Here is a 13,552-nt window from a genome sequence, read left to right on the forward strand (position 1 = left end):
TTTATTTAGTCCTATTGTAATTTAGATTTATTTACTTGTGGAGTGAGCCAAAAAGCCCAGATAAACTAAAACACCATCCCATTTTCATATGTAATTGCTCGACACATCATTGTTTACATATTGTATGCAAACATTATTCAGTAAACATTGGTTGCTCCATACACACATACATGCATTCATATATAATATATAGGATATGTGTATATATACTAGCCTGAGGAGGGCATTAATTGGTTTGGTATTTAAGCACCGCTAATTGCCTTTGGAATTGTAAGAGGGCTCCTGTGTTTTTGAAAAATATAATCTGTTTAGGGTTTTGAAGGGTAATAACGTCCGGACGTCCGTATAAGAGAAAATTTGTTTTATATAAATATATATATTCTCTTGAAGCCAAGCTAGAGCAAGCTTTATATTTAATAAACAGGCTTTTACCCTTCAGCTAAGAGACAATGCAGGAAAGAACTGGGTCAATGTCTGTTGTAATTGGATAACACAGTAGAATTAATAAGATGGATTGCCAAAATACTCCTCCTCCTATTAACAAAGAGATATATAGGGCAAAATAATGGTTGCTTGCTGTTGTGTTTTCACCATTAACTCCTCCTCTAGTCTCTTTGAGAAATATGCTTCTTCCTACCATGGCTTTTGAATTATCCTACCCTTTATTCTTTCTGCTTCTTCTTTTACAGTTGCCATTTTCCACCACTGCTAAAGCACACAAAAATATCTCCCTCGGTTCATCACTTACTGCACTGAACAAAGACTCTTTCTGGACCTAACCAACTGAGGAATTTGCTTTCGGTTTCCAGGAAATTGGTAAACATAGCTTCTTACTTGCCATCTGGTTTAACAAAATACCTGAAAGAACTATCGTCTGGTCAGCCAATGGCAATAATCTAGTGCCAAAAGGATCCAGAGTTGAGCTCACTGAAGATGGCCAGTTTAGGCTCATTGAGTTTAGAACAGGCAAGCAAATATGGTATGCTGATTTTTCTGGTACTGGTGTTGTCTATGCAGCCCTGCTTGACACCGGAAATTTTGTGATGGCTAACCGAAACTCAATCAGTTTGTGGGAGAGTTTTGATCAACCAACTGATAGAATCTTACCTACACAGACTTTAAATCAAGGAAACATACTCTTTGCTCGATATACAGAAACAAATTACTCCATATACAGAAACAAATTACTCCAGAGGGAGATTCCAGCTCCCACTACAAGATGATGGAAATATAGTGCTTTACAAAACCAACTTCCCATTGGATTCTTCTAATTCTGCTTATTGGTCAACCCATACCTTTTTTGCTGGCTATCAGGTCATCTTCAACCATGATGGCTCTGTTTACCTTGAATCCGAGGATGGGGTAATACTTAGGACAATATTATCCAATACATTTTCAATGCAAGACTTCTACCAGAGAGCAACTCTTGAGTATAATGGAGTTCTTAGGTGCTACTATGTCTACCCTAAAAGAAGTAGCTCAAATATGAGGTCGCCCAGGGCCTGGTCTACTTCTTCATACATGCCTTCAAATATCTGCGCCTCAATTTCAGAAGAGACAGGAGGTGGTGTATGTGGGTTCAACAGCTTATGTAGACATGATGATCAAGGACCAAGTTGTCATTGCCCCAATGGTTACAGCTTTATTGATCCAAATGATGTTCTGAAAGGATGCAAACAGGATTTTGTTTCACAAAGTTGTGATAAAACGTCACAAGAAACGGATCATTTTCATTTCGAAGCTATGCGAAACACGGATTGGCCTAATTCTGACTATGACCATTTTCAGGAGGTATCTGAGGATTGGTGCAGGCAGGAATATATGCCTTGGTGATTTCTTTTGCGCCGTTGCCATTTTCAAAACCAATGAGTGTTGGAAGAAGAGAGTTCCGCTTTAGAACGGGTTGATTGACCTCAGTCTTGGTACAAAAGCTCTGATCAAAATGAGGAAAGACAATTCTACTTTAAAAAGAAAGATACCTCAACTTTGATCCTCATTGGAGTGCTCCTGAATAGCATGATGTTTATGAACTTTTGGAATTAGCAATACCAATTATCTAGAGAATTTGGATTGTTTCAGTACATGTATTTCGTATGCATCAAAGTGAACCGAACTTGACAAGCCTTGTCTTAAGATGTTTAAGATAATGTTATGTATTGAGTTTACTATTTCTGATTGGTTTGTGACAGTACTATTTACTGGACGAGTTCATATCCTCCATATAAACACCCTTTGCTAAGAAATTTTTTGTATGGCTAAGTTCCACCATGAAGAATGTCAAAGAGTTGCTTGAAGGAACTGCTCCTTGCTCATTATAACTTCAATCTATGTGCATGAATTACACCAGCTCCATACTTATTATGTAAATCTCTATCTGATATGTGCCTTCAATGGTTAATTTTATGTTGCAGAAGTACTGTCTTGTAAACTGAACCACTATGGAAAAACTTGCCTGGACTGAAGAAACAAAGAGAAGACTATGGGTTCAGAGCAAGGGCTTCTCATGCAAACCACTTGGAAATCCTACCCTAAATGAGCACAGAATTGTGTTTTTTTAGTTGTGTTAATATGCTAGCCTTCTGATAACATAGAACAAGTATACTGCAGTCACTAGATTTTTGTTTCCCAACAGAATCTAAGCTCAACTAACGTAGTTAAACTAAAAACTGCAAATCCAACTACTGCTAAATCAAATTTTATTGAAAAGAATGTCCTAGATTTCAATTATTAAATTTCTGCAATGAGGGGCATCATTCTGTATGAGTTAAGAGCGATGCCGCTTTAGCACGCTTTCCCTTTGAAGAGTCAAGACCAAACTAGTACCTAAGAGGCAAACTGCCTTTTGAATAGTTTGCAAACGACTACTAGAACCAGGGGAGCTAAAGGCTTTGTGGCCCCTGAATAGTTCAAAAACTGTCCCACAGTGAAGGTGGATGCCTACAGCTATGGAATTCTGTTACTAATTGACATTGTAATATATTTATGTACATGACATCAAAACTTTTTCAATTGTAAAATTATTTGCTATATTGAAAAGCATTTACACCATCCAAGCATAATAATTCACACTTCCACACATTTAAAATAACCACCATGATGATGCCCAAGAAAACAAATTTCTTGAAATAATAATAATAATAATAACCCAAACAAATTACAACTTGGAAGACTTCTATTTTTGAGACTTAATGTTAAGGTCCATCTTCATGGTGGATGTCCAGAAGAATTCTCTAAGCCAGAGGCGGTTTCTTCTGTTTCTGTAGGGGTATATATTTAGTAATAAAAAACAATTACTTGCATAGGATTTGCTTCTTGGAGTCGAGCATTTTTCTCACTGTATATACCTGTCACTATTTAGTGGCTTCTTAAACTAAAGACAGGATTTTTTGTTGGACATCTTAAAAATATTTTAAAATACAACTGAGAACATGATTATAGGCCTCAGACAAGAAAATAGTGGCAAATTACATTGTATGGAGATAAGGATTATGTTTTTAAACCACTGAAAAAGACTTGTGAAATGATCCAAAAATGTCAAATGACCACGTCTACACCAACTGTTTATTTTCTAAGACAGTTCAACTAAAACACCATCTACTTCCATATTTAATTCCTTGACCTCCATGTTTACAGAGTGTTTGCAATCATGTTTCTATAAACGAGATTGTCAACACATCGAACAAACCAATTTTTTGGTGCATCCAATAAAGATGTGTGTATACATTAAGCACCAAAAAAGACACATGTTGCGGGTTTGAAGGGTATCTGCTGTGTTTGTTTCTTGGGAAAGCCAAGAGAAAACTGATTTGAATGAGATAGAAATATCTGAAGGTTTGCTCCTGAACATAATGTCCAGATGCCAAGCTAGAGAATGTTTTATATTTAATGCAGGAAAGCATTGACTTCCTTTCATTTTAGCAGAAATAAGACATGGAAAATTCTTGGTCAACATCTGCTTGAATTGAATAATAGCAGAAATAAGAAGCTGCAGTTGTAAATAAAAGCTTCCAATGGATTGTGACTCATATATAGTGCAAATGAATTGTCCCTAGAGAAATATCCGTCTGACTATAATGGCTTTTGAACTAGCATATGCTTTCTGCTTTCTGCTTCTCCTCCTACACCTGCCATTTCCAACCACTGCTCAAACTAACAAGAACATACCTTTGGGTTCATCCCTCACTGCAGACAATAGCTCTTTTTGGGCCTCACCATCTGGGGAGTTTGCTTTCGGTTTCCAAGAAATTGGTAGAAACGGCTTCTTACTTGCCATCTGGTTTAACAAAATACCAGAAAGAACTATTGTGTGGTCAGCCAATGGTAATAACCTAGTGGCAAAAGGATCCAAAGTTGAGCTCACTGCAGATGGACAGTTTAGGCTCAATGATGCTGCAACAGGCAAGCAAATATGGGTTGCTGATTCTGCTGGTACCGGAGTTTCCTATGCAGCCATGCTTGACACTGGAAATTTTGTGCTGGCTAACCGAAGTTCAATCAATTTGTGGGAGAGTTTTGATCAACCAACTGATACAATCCTACCTTTGCAGACTCTAAATCAAACAAGCACACTCTTTGCCCGCTACACAGCAACAAATTACTCAAAAGGAAGATTCCGTTTTGCACTACAACCGGATGGAGACCTCTTGCTTTACACAACACACTTCCCATTGGATTCTGCTAACACTATCTATTGGTCAACCGACACTGCGGGTAGTGGTTATCAGGTCATCTTCAACCAGTCTGGCTCTATTTACCTTACTGCCAGAAACAGAAGCATACTTCATATGATATCAAACAGCACAGTTTCAACCCAAGATTTTTACCAGAGAGCAACTCTTGACTATGATGGAGTTTTGAGGCACTATGTCTATCCTAAAAGCACTGGCTCAAGTGCTGCTGGGTGGCTCAAGGCTTGGACCAGTTTGTCCTTCATACCTCCAAATATCTGCATGACAATTTTGCAAGAGAAAGGCGGCGGTGCATGTGGTTACAACAGTATATGTAGACATGACCAGGGAACAATTTGCCGGTGCCCACCTGGTTATAGCTTCATTAATCCAGATGATATGTTGAAAGGATGCAAAAAGAACTTCATTTCACAAAGTTGTGATGCTGCCTCACCAGAGACAGATCATTTTTATTTCCAAGAGATGCAAAACACAGATTGGCCTAAGTCTGAATATGAGAAGTTTGAAGTTGTAACTGAGGATTGGTGCAGGCAGGCTTGCCTAGCTGATTGTTTCTGTGCTGTTGCTAATTTCAGAAATGGCCAGTGTTGGCTGAAGGGAAGCCCCCTTTTGAACGGGAGAGTCGACCCCATTAATGGTGTAACAGGTCTAGTCAAAATAAGGAAGGAAAATTCAACCATGGGACCTGGTGGTGGATATTCAAAAAAGAAAGACAATTCAACTCTGATCGTAGTTGGATCGGTGCTCCTAAGTAGCTCAGGGTTTCTAAACTTCCTTTTACTGCTAACAATCTATTTGGTTGTTTCACGCATCTATTACAGAAAAGCAAAGGTGAGACAACCTTATCTCGTCATGAATTTGAAATATTTCACTTATGAAGAGCTAGAAGAAGCTACCAATGGATTCAAGGAAGAACTAGGCCATGGTGGTTTTGCAACAGTTTTCAAAGGAGTTTTAGGGGCTGATATGGGGAAATTTGTTGCTGTCAAAAGATTAGATAGTATGGTTAAAGAAAGTGAGTGGGAATTCAAAGCTGAAATGAGCGCAATTAGCAGAACGAACCATAGAAATTTAGTCCAGCTACTAGGATACTGCAACGAAGGGGAGCACCGACTGCTTGTATATGAGTTTATGAGCAACGGCTCTCTAGCAGGCTTCCTCTTTGGAGAGTCAAGGCCAAACTGGTATCAAAGAAGGGAAATCGCCTTAGGAATTGCAAGAGGGCTCTTGTATTTGCATGAGGAGTGCAACAGCCAAATCATACATTGTGACATTAAGCCTCAAAACATTCTTCTAGACGACTCTTTCACTGCAAGAATTTCAGACTTTGGATTGGCCAAGCTTTTGAAAATGGACCAGACTCACACTACCACCGGAATGAGGGGAACTAGAGGCTATCTGGCCCCTGAATGGTTTAAAAACATGCCAATCACAGGGAAGGTAGATGTTTACAGCTATGGCATTATGTTGCTGGAGATTATTTGCTGCAGGAGGAATTTTCAAAAAGAGGCAGAGGATGAAGATCAAATGGTTCTAGCTGATTGGGCATACGATTGCTATGAGCAAAAGAAAGTGCATCTGCTATTACAGAATGATGATGAGGCAACGGAAGACATCCAAAAGTTGGAGAAGTATGTGATGATCGCAATGTGGTGCATTCAGGAGGATCCGTCACTGCGACCCACGGCAAAGAAACTGACGATGATGCTCGAAGGAACCGTGGAAGTATCAATTCCCCCAGACCCATCCTCATTTACAAGTTCAATACAGTAAGTGCTTGTATTGTATGCATGTTAGAGCATCCATCAACTTGGTGAGGCAGGCAGTCTCAGTGTTTTCGGGTACATTCCTTTGTGTTCATTCGTTGTCATTAATTTTCAGGTAAATACATACATTTACTGAAATTGCAGTAAATTTCTGCATTTTCACCTTATTCAAATCAACATAAAAAACTTGAATGGATTGAATAACAAAATGGGTCAATGAAGGCAAGTTATTTAAACACGTCTGAAGCTAAGATCAAGCAAAAGATTTCATCTTGCAGTGTCAAAAGTCTAAGCACGTGTTGGACATTTATTTTGAAATATTAAAATAATTCATGTCTAGAAGAAGGTTGAATATTAAAATATTTCAACAAAACCAATTCAGTCTTCAAATATAAACTAGTCAATTTAAGCATGGAATTCAATTAGCAAGCAAAGATTTACCATTCAACCTTCAAGATTCAAACTTTACATATCCACTTCCAAATCCCATCAAAAAGCATGAAGAATCTACTACATACTGTTAATTCCAAAACCCTAGATTTCGGGTTTCTAAGCCCTCTCCCCCCTAATTCTACGAGCAAGCTGGATGTCCTTGGGCATAATGGTGACCCTCTTGGCATGAATGGCGCAGAGATTGGTGTCCTCAAAGAGACCTACCAAATAGGCCTCCGCCGCCTCTTGCAGCGCCGCCACGGCGCTGCTCTGGAACCGGAGATCGGTCTTGAAGTCCTGAGCAATCTCTCTCACAAGCCTCTGGAACGGAAGCTTGCGGATCAAGAGCTCAGTGCTCTTCTGGTACTTCCTGATCTCTCTCAGCGCCACAGTCCCTGGCCTGAAACGATGAGGCTTCTTCACTCCTCCGGTAGCGGGAGCCGACTTCCGAGCAGCCTTTGTTGCCAGCTGCTTGCGAGGGGCCTTCCCTCCGGTGGACTTACGAGCAGTCTGCTTGGTACGAGCCATTGAGAAAAAACGAAATCGAAGGTCTGAAGGATTTTGATTGACTGTGTTTGTTTCTCGAGAAAATTGGAGAAACTTGATTTAGATGCGATGGAAATGGTGGAAGCTTTGCGGGGTATTTAATTGCTGATTTGGGGAGTGGAATCGCGGGAACTTCGAAATTTTGTGTTTCCTGTGAAAATTTTTGGAGGAGGAGAGGCGGGAATCTGAGCCGTTGATAAATCTTCAAATCGAGGGCCGTGGTTCCTCGATCCGTAGCACTAAGAACCAGCCAATGGGAGCGTGCTTTAGCCTTTTTTTTAAAGATGGTAAAAGCATGGGCTGTTTGTTTTTGGGCTTAGTGCCTCCAATATCAACAGCAGGCCATTCTACTCTTAAAACAGCCCCTTGAAATTTCTTCCAATAAATTGGCCCAGAAAAATGAAAAAAGAAAAAATCATAATAAATTATGCATCTAAAATCTCGATTATTATTAAACCCAAGACAATGGAGATTCGTTCCAATTGATTTTTATTAGGGTTCACAATGGGCTGTAAATCAAAAGAAAATATTTAAAACATACGTTATTACTTTAATGTATTAACAATATATATGTTGATGATGTTACGATCACATCGAAAAAAGATCTCCACTTGCTTTCACATAATTCATAAATGTACATACACCCAGATAAGAATTATGACTTACATTTCTCTAGCTATACATGATTTAGAAATCCTGCTGTGTGATATTGTTCTATAATATGTATATTTCTATTCTCTGAATTGAACTAAGGGGTGCCTATTTGCAAGACCTCTATTGCATAACAAGTTAACAATAATCAAAGAGAAGGAGAACAAAATAAGGAAAAAGCACATCACATCACAAAATGAAGAGCAAAAAAAAAAAATCATACCCAATTGCTAGAAAGTGCAAAATCATGGAACCTAAAAGAGGATTCTCCAGCTGTATCTCTCTCAAGCCTGACCTCTGATAATCTCTGGGAGACACCTTCACTGCTACTTTCATCTTCAAACACTTCTTGTGGAAGAGGTTGTATTTGGTTCTCATTTGGTTGTCTAGCCAATTGAACCTCAGGCGGCAATGGGATGATTGGCGGGGGAGAGGCGCTGCTCCTGAACCTGGTTTGGCCTGCACTTGGAGAAACGACGGCTCGATCCCACATGAAGACATGCATGGAAATAGGAACCTTGGCGTGCCGGTGGAGGGAGAGCTTCTGGCTGAGAGAAATGGTGTCGAAGCATCGAACTGCTCCGGTTGAAGAAACCATCCAAGGGAGCACCTTCTGGTTTGAGACCCTTGAGACCACCAGCAGCCTTGATGCCTCCATTGCTTCCTTGTACAAATTGCTCAGCCCCGATCGGCTTGAAGGCGTGTTTTCATCACCATCTACGACTGATGAAATGTATATAAACCCCTGCCAATGACAATAGGTACGATTTATCAAGTAATCCTAAAGGAATCACATTTTTTACCACATTGGTCAGATCATATTATCTGACAGATAGGATTCACTTGTTACACGCAATTGTTGTAACTAAACAGATACATCAACTATCACATAATATGATCAACAAGCCGCAAGAAAGTTAATTAATGTAAATATATGTTTACCTCTTCTGTGCGGCTAATGGCGAAGCCAAGCTTAAAATCACCTTCTTGTAATTTGACCTCAACAGGGATTTCACCCCCAAGAGGAGCATACCAAAGTCGAACGGCTCGGACTACACCAATGTCAACCCCATGGTAATCTTCAAAACCATATAAGCTTGCGCTTGCAAGATCAGCTAAGTCAGATAATGACCCTGCATTTACAGTGGAAGAAGCTGTCTCTCCAGAAATCTGTCATAAATGCAATGCAACAAAACCAAAAACACACACATCTATTACACTCTTCAACTCAAACTGGAACTTTAACTTTGAAACACCTATAAAAGTTAAAATAGCCCTACTTGTGCCACATAATCAAAGATCTTCATTAAAATACCTTTGTAAGGAGGGACTCAGTCTGGATGTTCATGAAGACGACGGGGACGCCGGAGGCCTGGGAGGCAATGAGCCAGACATTAGCCCTAGCAAGGGTGTCCTCCAAGTCGTTGTAGCGAGAAGCAGATCGATCCGAAGCCTTTGGAAGGAAGAGGACAGATAGAAAGCAACTAGAATGGGGAACTGCTAGCATCTCCTGCATTCTCCTTTCCCATGGATATGAAACATACCCATCTTGAAGCCTACCTGTTGTCAGTGCACTCACCATCCTCGAGTTCCTTGAAGCTGCACATGTATCAAACACACATGCACCATGCATGCATTCAACTCATCATCTATTTCATACTTTTTTTTTTTTTGAAGTGATCATGGAACAGTACTAGTATTATTTAATTAAACAATAAAAGTTGAATTGAACAATTAATTGATGGGACATAATTTTACTCATATCACCATCATCACATCATTCTTCTCTTCCTAGTGGGAATGTAATGCACATGTACAATATTAGTCCAATATCCAAACTATTGTAATGATGTGAATGGAAGTTGGCCGAAGTGAATGAATAAATTAAAAGCTGTGTGTGTAGCACCAAATTAGGTCATGTCAGTTTCTAATTTTCTACGAAAAGAAAAGTCACGAGTCTCCACGTGGAGAAGTTGTTGTGTGCTGCCTCTAAAGGTGGTTTTGCTTTCATACAACGAAACGCATGCCCAAAAAAATATCACCAAGTGGCCCAATTAATAAATAGATAATTTCCACCACAGCAGTAACAAAATACAAAGGCAAAATGTCAAATTTCTATTCAACTCTCTTATATAATATGCATGATGTAGAAGGTTGTTTTGGAATGAAATTTTGTACAAAATTAAAAGGAATTTGACAAAATTTACAACATATCATTGAATTATGAGGAATTTTAAATCTAAATTTACAAAATTAAAACTACGGGACTAGAGTGGTAAAACCGACACACTACCTTGATCAAAAATTATCTTTTGCCTAGTATAATTGTTTTTCACATGAATTACAAAAAGGAAAAAGCAAAGTAATAGTTAGTCAACGCAAAAGTCAATGTGATGATGGGTAATGGTACCTTGGAGCTCGAAGCAGTCGGCCTCCGTGCGATCGCAGAAGCCGACGGTATAATTGGGGTCGGCAATGGACCTGAGCATGTACTGCTTGCTCCGACCGGCAGAGTCGTTCGGGACGATGCAAGCCTGCAACTCCGCGAACTCGTCTCGGCCGCGTCGGACTTTGACGAGGATAGAAGTGTCCTTGGCTTTAAAGGAGGCGTGGAGGATCTTCTGGACGCCGCTCTTTCCGTTCTTAAACGGCGACTTAACGGTGACGGAGCTGCCGATGCGGAGCTCCTCGACGATGTCTGCGGTCTGGAGCATGTCTCCAGTCCACTCGTCGGCTTTCGAGCTGCCTTTGAGGCATTCGATGGACAGCACCAGAGGGGATTTCGGCTCTCGGGTGGGGGAGTCTGAGCTCGGTTGCGGTCGGTCCATGGTCATGATCTCTGCTTGATACGGTGCGTTTGACGCTTTTATATGTAAATGTTATTCCTATTGTAAATATGCATACCTCAGAGACACAGACAAAGAGAGAGAGAGAGAGAGAGAGAGAGAGAGAGAGAGAGAGATGAAGGAAAAAGGCTAGAGGAGATGATTTTGAAATATTGGAAGTGATGGGCAAATGAGTAAAAGTCAATGAATTTGAAGGGGGGAGGGGGTGTTTTGGAGGTTTGTGGTTTTGTTTTTCACTCAAACTCAATTTCTCTGAATTTTCTCCAATATTTTGTATACATAAAATAAATATCACTATCATATCATATACTATGAATATAATAAAATGATCCTAACTTATCATTTTTCCTAGCTAATGATGCTATGTTGAAATTTTAAGGTTTATGATATGATATTTCTTCTTCAGCTGCACTCTCTGTGTCATAATATTATTTTTCTTTTTAATTTGCTAGTTTTTTCACAACTGGGTATTATTATATATGGAATTTGGATAAGAACATGGTACTGGGATTTACCTTGATACCTGGTAGTAAAAACTACATTATAGAGCTCCAAGCCCTTTCATTTTTTTTCTTCTTCTTTGGAATGGAAGCGATTGGGGGATTGAGATTTACACGAATATTCAAGGAGTATCTAAAAGTTTCAAACTTCTGCCCACACAAATGATGATGAAAGAGTTTAATCAAGTGCTATATTCCACTCGCAAGCCCTTTCGTTTTTTATGACAAAAGAAAACTCTTCCTTTATTATAATTCTAAAAGTCATATACTCATCCTTTATTCTAAGGTTTTTTTATATTTAAAAAAAATACAATTGATTCTATCATAAGCGAGAGAACTTGTAAGTTTTTTGGTCGAAGAGAACTTTTAAGTTTGTAATATATAATTTGGAATCAAATTTTTGATGGGGTTAGGTTTGCATCGGCCCGTGCACTTTTCATGCACTAGTTGTAAAAATGAAAATGAAAAATTCTTGGTTTTCTCTTCATAAGTCAATATTCCTCATCATAAAATATATAATAACGTAAATAACGAGAAGAAGAAGAAGGGGGCAGGGGACCGCGGGCAGAGAGAAGAGGGCAGAGGGCAGAGGGCAAAGCCATCGTCCTGGGACCTTGACCCTTCAAGCTTTAATAAATATTTGTAGTTCGTAGATTTCCTAAGAAAAGTTTCATATAGTTCTACTTATGGTCCCTCCATTTAATGGTTGCGTCCGGGTAGCCTACGTCTTTGTTCTACACTTTTACTTGTTCAATTTGCTCATAATCTTTTCACTATTTTGATGAATTTTTTCTTGGTTTGATTTTAATAAGAAAATTTATCATAGTATTCTATAATTTCACCGTGATAATTTTATACCAACAACAAACACTTCTTTAATTACTATTTAATTCTCTCAAAACTTTGGCACACACAAGTGCTATAAGACTCTGTCCAGCCAGATGCAAGTTAAAGTTTAACATATCAAGTTGGCTTAAATAATCTAAATCTCTGGCTCACCATCATTATTATTGGGATAAAGCACAAAAATATTGGTCAAGAGATAACGCTATATATAGTGCTAGTGGGACCCCTTGCACATTACACACCACCTTGAAATTTTCAAATATAATGCCTGTGGAAGCTTCCAAAGGACTAACCATCCAACCATATTCTCCATATCGACAAATGGTATGACACTTCTGAGAGCTTGAGGGACATGCATGACGTTGTCAAATGATGAATAAATGACGATAATTATTTTTTGAAAGTAAGCAATTGTCTAAACTACAAGATAGAGAGAGTTTCTCACACACACTATTAAAATATTATAACGATTCACAGTTTAAAGTGTCTTAATATTGGACAAACTCAATTTGAAGCCTTTTAATCTTAGGTTTGAGCTTTATTTTTTACTTTTTTGTAACAAGGTGGGCTAAAAGCCCAGTACAGCAACACCTAAGTAGCGACAAAATGATGCCTGGACACACCCATGGCATCAACATCAGTGGCAGTTCCATAATTCGAAAGCCGACCAAACAAAACTAATATATTAAATTTGACGGTATGAGTGAATTTCATTAATAAACATAAAAAAAATACACATAGTGAGGGGGACGTAATGAGCCTTACCCTCAAATACATCTATATCTACAAATACAAAAACTAATTTCTGAAATTTCTGAGACATTTGTCTTTGTGCGAGACACAAAAAAATTATAGGCGGGCTTGGGGTTTGTGTGAGACAAAAAAAATTAATAACCATAAGTAGTGTAGGTAATATTTTTTTTAACAAAAAGAGAGAAGGAAAAGGAAGAAAAAAGAAAAAGAGAGAGAGGAGAGAAGATAGAAGATAGAAGGAAAAGAACGATAAAAAAAAAAAGAGAAAGGAGAAATGAGAGAAGGAAAAGAAAGAAAAAAAAAAGAGGGAGAGAAGAGAGAAGGAAAAAAATGAAGAGAGAGAGAGAGAGAGAAGAGGGAAGGAAAAGAAAGAAAAAAGATTTGTATATGCTTAATTTAAGCGAGGGATATACGTAGTGTAGGTAAGAAATTTTTATCTAAAATTTGGCCGGGCATGAGCCCAGCCTGCCATAGGCTAGAAACGCCCCTGATCAGCATACAAAATATCCTTTAGAAAATTAGGA

The 13,552-nt window shown here is 38.7% G+C and overlaps 3 protein-coding genes and 1 pseudogene across 3 annotated transcripts; 2 read left to right on the top strand and 2 right to left on the bottom strand.

The window, feature by feature from the left end:
* On the top strand, positions 639-2,043 carry LOC109950038 (annotated as a pseudogene).
* On the top strand, positions 3,935-6,657 carry LOC109949552 (G-type lectin S-receptor-like serine/threonine-protein kinase LECRK3). Its single transcript, XM_020565449.1, has one exon. The coding sequence runs from the start codon at positions 4,074-4,076 to the stop codon at positions 6,459-6,461; it is 2,388 nt and encodes a 795-aa protein (XP_020421038.1). The 5' UTR covers positions 3,935-4,073; the 3' UTR covers positions 6,462-6,657.
* Positions 6,839-7,576, bottom strand: LOC18772122 (histone H3.2). The gene has a single exon (XM_007206069.2). It carries the CDS (start codon positions 7,412-7,414, stop codon positions 7,004-7,006), a length of 411 nt encoding a protein of 136 aa, XP_007206131.1. The 5' UTR covers positions 7,415-7,576; the 3' UTR covers positions 6,839-7,003.
* On the bottom strand, positions 8,004-11,353 carry LOC18772695. The gene is made up of 4 exons (XM_007205062.2): positions 10,494-11,353; positions 9,399-9,682; positions 9,026-9,253; positions 8,004-8,828 (listed from the first exon to the last, which is right to left on the bottom strand). Exons 1-4 carry the CDS (start codon positions 10,915-10,917, stop codon positions 8,301-8,303), a joined length of 1,464 nt encoding a protein of 487 aa, XP_007205124.2. The 5' UTR covers positions 10,918-11,353; the 3' UTR covers positions 8,004-8,300.

This window comes from Prunus persica, chromosome G6 (genome assembly GCF_000346465.2).
Source record: "Prunus persica cultivar Lovell chromosome G6, Prunus_persica_NCBIv2, whole genome shotgun sequence".
Classification (NCBI taxonomy): domain Eukaryota; kingdom Viridiplantae; phylum Streptophyta; class Magnoliopsida; order Rosales; family Rosaceae; genus Prunus; species Prunus persica.